This window comes from Theropithecus gelada, chromosome 3, assembly GCF_003255815.1.
Source record: "Theropithecus gelada isolate Dixy chromosome 3, Tgel_1.0, whole genome shotgun sequence".
Lineage (NCBI taxonomy): Eukaryota > Metazoa > Chordata > Mammalia > Primates > Cercopithecidae > Theropithecus > Theropithecus gelada.
Window position 1 is genome coordinate 173454346 of NC_037670.1, and position 10277 is coordinate 173464622.

Here is a 10277-nt window from a genome sequence, read left to right on the forward strand (position 1 = left end):
CACTCCAGCCTGGGCGACAGAGCCAGACTCCGTCTCGAAAAAAAAATAAATAAAAATAAAATAAAATAAAATAAAATGTCAGAACTTCTTTGTAATTACACAGATATATTTTTATATAAATACAAAAAGGTAATCACATTCTATCTGGATTTCTGTGTGCACTTTTTCTTAAAAATTTTTTAGCAATCACATATAACCTCGTAGAAATTCTTTTTGTTTGCAGATGCCGTGCTTTTCATATTATTATGTCCTTGTTTTATAATGCTGTCTTTTCCAATATAGCCGAGATCACGCCACTGCACTCCAGTCTGGGTGACAGAGCAAGACTCCGTCTTGGAAAAAAAAAAGAAGTATAATTGGTAATGTTTCCGAAGAGAAAATCCTTTGTGGTTCCTCATATTCCTAACTTGTATGACACTCTTGCTCAAAGAAGGACACCTGCTCCTAAAACCCCTCTACCAGCAGGTCTGGCTACTGTTGCGGTGGATTCCCGGGCAATACCACTCCTGCTCAACGCTTTGGATGTCCCACTCTGCCTCAACTCCAGTCGGCCTCTATCATTGCAAACAGTTGGCTGAGCCTTTTCTTAATGTCCAGTTCATTTGGAGCAGGACAGGATTTTGTGTGTACTCTGATGTGCTCTGCAAGCTTAGACTTGTAAATGAAGCCCTTCCCACAGTCGCCACAGGCAAAGGGCCTCTCGGGCCTGTGGATGCGCTGGTGCCTCAGCATGTGTCCCCTTTCCCGGAAGTTCTTGCCACAGTCAGGGCAGTGGAAAGGCCTCTCCCCTGTGTGCAGGCCCTGATGGCTGAGCAACTGCGCCTTCAGGCGGAAACTCTTGTCACACTTGGGACACTGAAAAGGCTTCTCTCCCGTGTGCGTCCTGATGTGCTCGATAAGCTTCGAGTGTTTCACAAAGCCCTTGCCGCACTCACAGGAGAAAGGCATCTCCCCGCTGTGCAGCAGCTGGTGGGCCTTCATGTCGGCCTTCACGCGATAGCGCTTGTCACACTCCGGACACTGGAAGGGCCTCTCTCCGGTGTGCAGGCGTTGGTGGCTGAGCAGCTGCCCCTTCAGGCGGAAGCTTCTGTTGCACTCTGGGCACTGGAAGGGTCTCTCCCCGCTGTGCACGCGCAAGTGCTCCGTGAGCTTGGACTGTCTGGTGAAGCCCTTACCACACTCCCCACACGAGAACGGCCTCTCCTTGCTGTGCGTGTGCTGGTGGGCCTTCAGGATGCCCTTCAGGCGGAAGCACTTGTCGCACTCCAGGCACTGGAAAGGCCTCTCCCCGCTGTGCACCCTCAGGTGCTCACGGAGCTTGCACTGGTGGGTGAAGCCTCTGCCACACTCGCTACAGGAGAATGGCCTCTCCCCGCCGTGCCGGAGCCGGTGGGCTCTCAGCATGCTCTCCAGGCGGAAGCTCAGCCCGCACTCTGGGCACTGAAAGGGCTTCTCGTCCGTGTGCAGCCGCTGGTGCCGCAGCAGCTGTCCCCTCTGACGGAAGTTCCTGCCACACTTGGCACACCAGAAAGGCTTCTCTCCGCTGTGGACTCGAATGTGCTCCGTGAGTTTACACTGCTTGGCGAAGCCCTTGCCACATTTCCTGCAGGAGAACGGTCTCTCCCCACCGTGCGCGTGCTGGTGGACCTGCAGCAGGCGGCGCAGGCAGAAACGCTTGTTGCAATGGGGACACTGGAAGGGCTTTTCTACAGTATGCGCCCTGCAGTGGCAGGCGAGGGTGCTCGTAGGGGAGCGCTCCCCACACTCCGAGCAAGAGCAGGGCGCCGGTGCGAGGTGCTGCTGAGCCTCCGTGTCCCCCTGCTGGTGGCCGCTCTCCTCTTGCGCCAGGCGCGAGCCTGCCTTCTCTCCCGAGTGCACACTGCTGGAGGCCCCGCGGCTTTCTCTCCAAGAGGCCGGCCCCTCCCGACTCTGCTGGCACCAGCGAGCCTGCGTGCTGTCCACCGGGAGGGAGCGCATGCCGCACGGGGTACACTGGGCAGGCTTCTCCCCCTGGTGCGGGAGGCGGTGGCTGGGATGGGCCTGCTCATGTCGGAAGCACATTTCACCGTCAGCGCTCTGGAAGGGAACCCTCGCCGCGTGGGCCGCCAGATGGCTCAGCAGACACAGCTTCCTGCGGAAGCTCTTGGCGCACACGCGACACCGGAAGTGCTTCTGTACCCGCGGCATCTGCGTGTCCGCCCTCTTGTTGAATTTCTCCCAGGCCCTATGTGGTCGGTCCTTTGACTGGCCCCTCTGGTGCATTACTAAATGGTTGTTCGCCCAACAGCTTTCCCCGGAGACAGGATAAGGGTGCTGGGTGCTCTCCCAGGCAGGGACGTCCCGCAAACCAGGAAGATCCAGATTTCTGGGACTTGGGAGTTCTTTTAGGGTAGATTCACTGGGGCCGCGGGCTAGTGGCGGAGGAGTCCTGGCGTTGTGCCTCTGTGGGCTCCTGAGGGTGATGCCTCGGTCAGACCTCAAGGAAACAAAGGATCCAAAGGAACACTGGCTCTCAAGAAGATCTAATTGGAAATGGCTTTTAGTTTTTCTTGAATTCACAGCCTGCTGGCTTCCTGCAATTGAAAACAAAAATTCAGTCGGTATTCCTGTCTGCAGCACTACTAACGATTCTCACAGTCAAGTGACCCATAAGAGTGCCTTGTGGAGGCCTGGGAACTCAGTTTCTTCCACTGAGCTACCCAACCATGCAGTGTGGTCTATCTCATGGCCCCAAGTGAGTTTGTTGAGTCTGCTGAAACTAAACTGAAGAGACGTATCTTTGGATAACATTGAAGAAAGGAAAATATAGGTTGCAAAAACAGAGTGTAAGCTCTGGAATCGGACTACCTGCTTTTGAATCCTATCTGTCCACTGTGTAACCTTTGTCAAGCTAATCTCTTTTGGCTCCAGCTCCTTCTGTAAAAACATGGAAACAAAAGTACATAAGATTACTGTGAGAATTAAATGAGCTAATGTGCATGAGGAGCTTAGCATGGTGCCTGGCACACGGCATGTACTCTGTAAGTGTTGACTGCTCTCATGACTTCAGGAACGCCAGTGTATCCCATTCTGATGTACAGACACACCTGGAGTCCCGAGCTGGAGCCCTAATACCACAGTTGTATGTGATCCTTGAGCCATCCTGTCTCGGGCAGCAAGGCTTGGGCTTATTCGTCCGTCCCTGCTCCCATTTCTGCCAATGTTTCAAGAAGGTTTCTTGGAATAATTAATAGATGGTAGAAGTTAAGTAATTTGTGGGGGAAAACCTTCACTTTCAAAAGAAGCACCTAAAAACTAAAACTATTTGACAAGATTTCTTGAAATGATGCTCCTGTTTGACTTTTTCATTCTGTATTTTAAGAATCCAGAAGTTGGCCGGGCGCGGTGGCTCAAGCCTGTAATCCCAGCACTTTGGGAGGCCGAGACGGGCGGATCACGAAGTCAGGAGATTGAGACCATCCTGGCTAACCCGGTGAAACCCCGTCGCTACTAAAAAATACAAAAACCTAGCCGGGCGAGGTGGCGGTCGCCTGTAGTCCCAGCTACTGGGGAGGCTGAGGCAGGAGAATGGCGTAAACCCGGGAGGCGGAGCTTGCAGTGAGCTGAGATGCAGCCACTGCACTCCAGCCTGGACAACAGAGCCAGACTCCGTCTCAAAAAAGAAAAAGAAAGAAAACAAGAATCCAGAAGTCTCTGACTCTTTCATCATGACAAGAAATGAAAGAGAAGAGCTCAGATTGAAGTATTCAAGTAGATAACAGTCTCTAGTTGGGAAGGAAGCCATGTTAGTCACGAAGATCTGGATAACCATGGGCCAGGCATGGTGGCTCATACCTATAATCCCAGCACTTTGGGAGGCTGAGGTGGGAGCACTGCTTGAGGCCAGGACTGCTTGAGGCCAGAAGTTCAAGACTGCAGTGAGCTATGGTCATGCCACTGTGCTCCAGCCTGGGTGACAGAGCAAGATCCTGTGTCTTTAAAAAAAAAAAAAAATCTGGATAACCAGTTTCTGCTGAGTTCTTACTATATAAACTCTCTCTCAATATATATGTATACATATATATGTATACACACATATACATGTATATACACATATATACATATACATATATACACACACGTGTGTGTGTATATATATATATATTTTTTGAGACTGAGACGTGCTCTGTCGCCAAGGCTGGAGTGCAGTTGTGTAATCTCAGCTCACTCACTGCAAGCTCTGCCTCCCAGGTTCAAGCAATTCTTCTGCCTCAGCCTCCTGAGTAGCGGGATAACAGGCACCTGCCAGCATGCCCGGCTAATTTTTTTGTATTTTTAGTAGAGAAAGGGTTTCACCATGTTGGCCAGGCTGGTCTGGAACTTCTGACCTCAAGTGATCCGCCTGCCTCGGCCACCCAAAGTGCTGGGATTACAGGCCTGAACCACCACGCCTGGCCTAACACTATATGTATTAACCAATTCAATCCTGTAACATGGGTACTTTCATTTTATAGATCAGGCATTAAACTACCCAAAGGTTCAATAATTTGCCCAAGGTCACCAAGAAAAAGCAAGATCCAGACATAGAGACTCCAGAACCCACATTCCTAACTGTTACGCTTTACTGCCTTTATCTAGCAGATAAGAGTCATCAAATTTCAGCTCGCCCAAACAGGATGACAAGATCAGAGAAGGGAAACAAATCTGAACACGATGTCTTAAGGTCGGGGCCCTGATTTCCTAATACTCACCCCAAAACAGCTGTTCCTGAAAACCTGGATCAAAATGCAAATCACCAGAGGAGCAAATTATGTTTCCTGATTTCTGTGATTCTCTCCAGTTCCTGAAGGGCTCTCCCCCGTGTTCAATCCAGGATATCAGTTCTGGTTTTGGAAGTCCATCATCTGCACAGAGAAGTCAGACAAGGTAGTTTGGCTTCCTGAATTGAAAGCACACTAAGTTTCTAAATTTCTCAACATTCACTCCTGGGACAAAGTATGAGAACAACATGTCCAAAAAAAAACAAAACAAAAACAGGTTTACACAAAGATGAAAAAACTGCCTACACATCCTACAAATGCTTCTGTCCGGGCATGTTAGATCAGGTATGTTGTTTTAATTTTGTCATGGTCCCCACACATTTAGCAATGCTGTATTTTGTCCAAAAACAAAATGGCTAATGCTATATGTATTTTTTTTAATTAATTAATTTTTTTTTTGAGATGGGGTCTCACTCCAGTTGCCAAGGCTGGAGTGCAGTGGTGCAATCATGGCTCACTGTGGCCTCAGCTTCCTGGGCTCAGGTGATTCTTCACCCTCAGTCTGGGACTATAGGCACATACCACCAGGCCAAGCTAATTTTTGCATTTTTAGTGGAGAGGGGTTTCGCCGCGCTGGTTTCAAATTCCTGTGTTCAAGTAGTCTGCCTGCCTTGGCCTCCCAAAGTGCTGGGATTATAGGCGTGAGCCACTGCACCCAGCCTTCAATATTTTTTTTTTTTTTGAGATGGAGTCTGGCTCAGTCGCTCAGGCTGGAGTGCAGTGGTGCGATCTCGGCTCACTGCAAGCTCCGCCTCCCGAGTTCACGCCATTCTCCTGCCTCAGCCTCCTGAGTAGCTGGGACTACAAGCGCCCGCTACCACGCCTGACTAATTTTTTGTATTTTTAGTAGAGACGGGGTTTCACCATGTTAGCCAGTATGGTCTGGATCTCCTGACCTCGTGATCCGCCCACCTCGGCCTCCCGAAGTGCTGGGATTACAGGCGTGAGCCACCGTGCCCGGCCTCAATATTCTTAATAGTGATTTAATAAAAGCCAAATCATAGGGTCCAATTTTAAAGCAAGTTGGTTACAGCAAAAATGTGGTCAAAAGGCGTTTTTAAAATAATGCTTTAAGCTATTATTACCATTATTTTAGATACGGTCTCACCCTGTCTCTCAGGCTGGAGTGCAGTGGCCATGACCACAGCTTACTGCAGCCTCAACCTCCTGGGCTCCAGTGATCTGCCCACCTCAGCCTCCTGAGTAGCTGGGACTACAGGCAAGAGCTACCACACTGGCTATTTTATTATTATTATTATTATTGTTAATTTTTAAAATGCAGTCTCACTATGTTACCCAGGCTAACCTCAAACTCTTGGGCTCAAGTAGCCCTACCCGACCCTGGCATCTCAAAGTGCTGCAAGTATAGGCATGAGCCACTGCATCTGGCCAGTGGTTTAACTTATTAAAAATATTTCTGGCACATGGAGAAGGAGAAAAATATACAAAAACCTGGATGCCATCTAACTTTGTCAAATCCTAGCATGCTGACACACTTCAGGTTTTTTGTTTTTTTGTTTCTGATAGGGTCTCGCTATGTCTCCCAGGCTGAAGTGCAGTGGTGCAGTCACAGCCCACTGCAGCCTCAACCTCCTGGGCTCAAGCAATCCTCCCACCTCAGCCTCCTGATAGATGGGACTACAGGCGAGAGCCACCGTGCTCAGCTAATTTTTAAATTTTTTGTAGAGACAGGGTCTCCCTAGGTTGTCCAGGCTGATCTCAAACTCCTAAGCCCAAGATATCCTCCTACGTCGGCCTCCCAAAGTGCTGGGATTGTAGGGATGAGCCACTATGCCCAGTTTACTTCAGGTTTTTTAAAGATATGAGACATTATACAGTTTAAGCCCCTGTATATCCCTCTCCAGAGGGAAGCACTACTCTGGATCTGAATCTGGTATATATTATTCCTATGTATGTTCTTATTTTAAAATATATATGTATAAATAAAATATTGCTGGGTTTTTGTTTTGTTGTGTTTTTTTGACAAAGTTTCGCTCTTGTTGCCCAACCTGGAGTGCAATGGTGCGATCTCGGCTCATCGCAATCTCTGCCTCCTGGGTTCAAGTGATTCTCCTGCCTGTCTCCTGAGTAGCTGGGATTACAGGCATGCGCCACCACGCCTGGCTAATCTTTGTATTTTTAGTAGAGATGGGGTTTCTCCATGTTGGTCAGGCTGGTCTCGAACTCCTGACCTCAGGTGATCCAGCTGCCTCAGCCTCCCAAAGTGCTGGGATTACAGGCATAAGCCACCGTGCCCAGCCTATATTGCTGGTTTTAAACTTTACACAGACCAGGCCGGACATGGTGGCTCATGCCTGTAATCCCAGCACTTTGGGAGGCTGAGGCAGGAGGAAGATGAGGTCAGGAGTTCGAGACCAGCCTGGCCAATATGGTGAAACCTTGTCTAATACAAAAGTTAGCCCGGCGTGTTGGTGCGTGCCTGTTGTCCCAGCTACTTGGGAGGCTGAGGCAGGAGACTCGCTAAACCTGGGAGGTGGAGGTTGCGGTGAGCCGAGATTGCGCCATTGCACTCCAGCCTGGGCAACAAAGCGAGACTCCATCTTGAAAAAAAAAAAGAAAACTTTACATAGACCATACCACATCGTACTGCAACTTGCTCTTCTCTCCTCAAATTATATTTTTAAAATTTCTCCATTTTGGAACACTTGGCTTCATTTGTTTGATAGTCTTTGATTATATGAATATATCACAGTCTGTCTTTTTCTTCTGCTCCCTGGCATGCCTCTATGAATACACACATAAGCACTGACAGTTCTTTTTTTTTTTTTTTTTTTTTTTTTTTTTTTTTGAGACGGAGTCTCGCGCTGTGTCACCCAGGCTGGAGTGCAGTGGCGCGATCTCGGCTCACTGCAAGCTCCGCCTCCCAGGTTCACGCCATTCTCCTGCCTCAGCCTCCGAGTAGCTGGGACTACAGGCGCCCGCCACCGCGCCCGGCTAGTTTTTTGTATTTTTAGTAGAGACGGGGTTTCACCATGTTAGCCAGGATGGTCTCGATCTCCTGACCTCGTGATCCACCCGCCTCGGCCTCCCAAAGTGCTGGGATTACAGGCTTGAGCCACCGCGCCCGGCCGCACTGACAGTTCTTGAAGTGAATTGCTGTATCATAGGATAAGTATGTCTTCAACTTTACTGTATGTTACCAAATTGCTCTCCAAAGTGGCTGTGCTGACTGACAATCTCAAGAGAGTAGGAATGTTCACTTTGCTTCACATCTTGACAACACACGATGCTATCAGATGTTTTACTATCTCTGACATAGTACCACATAATAAGTCTTGCTATCTGATTAAGACAATCAGTCACCTTCCATCTTGTTCCATAAGACTGTCTTCATTATTCTTGTCTTGGTTCTCCCATGTTCTTTAGGATCAGCTTATCAAATTCCACAGAAAGCACTATTGGGATTCTGACTGGACTTGCTTTGAATCTACAGATTGATTTGGGGAGAGAATTGACAAAAGGCAGAAAGATCCATGTGACTGACTATTAGATTAAGAAGATGGGTGTTCTCCTAGCCGGCCACAGTGGCTCACGACTGTAATCCCAGAACTTGGGGAGGCCAAGGCAGGTGGATCACTTGACCTCAGGAATTCGAGACCAGCCTGGGCAACATGATGATGATGATGATGGATAATCACAAGGATATGATGAAAGCATGAGAAACAGTCGTGGCCCAACAATGAAACAAATTAAAATGTAGCATAATTTTGTCTTTTTTTTTTTTTTTTTTTTGAGATGGAATCTCACTGTTGCCCAGGTTGGAGTGCAGTGGCGCGATCTCGGCTCACTGTAGCCTCCACCTCCTGGGTTCAAGCAATTCTTCTCCCTCAGCCTCCCAAGTAGCTGGGATTACAGGCATGCACAACCATGCCCAGCTATTTTTTGTATTTCTTTTTTTTTGAGATGGAGTCTCGGTCAGTCGCCCAGGCTGGAGTGCAGAGGCGCTATCTCGGCTCACTGCAAGCTCCGCCTCCCAGGTTCACGCCATTCTCCTGCCTCAGCCTCCCAAGTAGCTGGGACTACAGGCGCCCGCCGCCACGCCTGGCTAATTTTTTGCATTTTTAGTAGAGACAGGGTTTCATCATGTTAGCCAGGCTGGTGTCAAACTCCTGACCTCAAGTGATCCACCCACCTCAGTCTTCCAAAGTGCTGGGATTACAGGTGTGAGCCACCACACCCGGCCAAAATGTAGCATAATTTTGAACAACTGATAAGAATGAAAAAAAGAGAATCCATTTGATCTTAATGCTTGGAACATTCTTATTAGGCTGGCACAGGGTTAATGGCATAGAATTATATTTTTGTCACCATAGATTCATTTACTGTAACTGATTCTTGAGTAATAATGAAAATAATGTAATGTTTTCAGTTATATGTTTTAGAAACAATCCATACATACAGCCTGCAAAAGTTAACTATGGTAACAGAACAGAATATAAATACTAGACGCTTCGCAATATAAAGGGAGTGGTATGGCTGTCATCAACTGGCAGAAGAGATGAAGGGAAGTAATAGAGAACTAATTATCTTATCTTTATATAATGAAGGAGTCAAGAGATGAAACTGATGGAATACAATCTAGAATCTTAAACATATTATTTTAAATTATAAAGCTGACCAACAGAGACTCAAAAACTGGGGAGAAGGTAGAAGAGGGATTGTATAAGTGAACTAACACCTAATTTTTCATAGTAATTAATGAATGCTGTCTAAACTCGATAAATCGAGTGTTACTGTACGCATAGATTGGAGGAAGCCACTTTAAAAACTAAAACAAAAATGATTAAAAGTGGTTGCCGGCCGGGCGCGGTGGCTCAAGCCTGTAATCCCAGCACTTTGGGAGGCCGAGGCGGGCGGATCACGAGGTCAGGAGATCGAGACCATCCTGGCTAACATGGTGAAACCCCGTCTCTACTAAAAATACAAAAAACTAGCCGGGCGTGGTGGCGGGCGCCTGTAGTCCCAGCTACTCAGAGGCTGAGGCAGGAGAATGGCCTGAACCTGGGAGGCGGAGCTTGCAGTGAGCCGAGATCGCACCACTGCACTCCAGCCTGGGCGACACAGCGCGAGACTCCGTCTCAAAAAAAAAAAAAAAAAAAAAAAAAAAAAAGTGGTTGCCTTCACGTGGTTAACTGAATGTGGAGATAAGAATGAAACAGGGGGCCGGGCGCGGTGGCTCAAGCCTGTAATCCCAGCACTTTGGGAGGCCGAGGCGGGTGGATCACGAGGTCAGGAGATCGAGACTATCCTGGCTAACATGGTGAAACCCCGTCTCTACTAAAAATACAAAAAACTAGCCGGGCGTGGTGGCGGGCGCCTGTAGTCTCAGCTACTTGGGAGGCTGAGGCGGGAGAATGGCGTGAACCCGGGAGGCGGAGCTTGCAGTGAGGAGATCACGCCACTGCACTCCAGCCTGGGAGACACAGCGAGACTCCGTCTCAAAAAAAAAAAAAAAAA

General features: G+C 48.4%; 1 protein-coding gene across 2 annotated transcripts in view; it reads right to left on the minus strand.

Moving 5' to 3' along the window:
• Positions 1-93: 93 nt before the first annotated feature.
• The window catches only part of ZNF786 (zinc finger protein 786), a 33858-nt gene continuing 23674 nt past the window's right edge, over positions 94-10277 (minus strand). For both annotated transcript variants that reach the window (XM_025379929.1, XM_025379930.1), the window contains 2 exons: positions 4731-4883; positions 94-2573 (listed from right to left, as the gene is read on the minus strand). In XM_025379929.1, the coding sequence (XP_025235714.1) occupies positions 538-2573; positions 4731-4883 (2189 nt within the window). In that variant the 3' untranslated portion in view covers positions 94-537. The remainder of the gene's footprint in view (positions 2574-4730; positions 4884-10277) is intronic.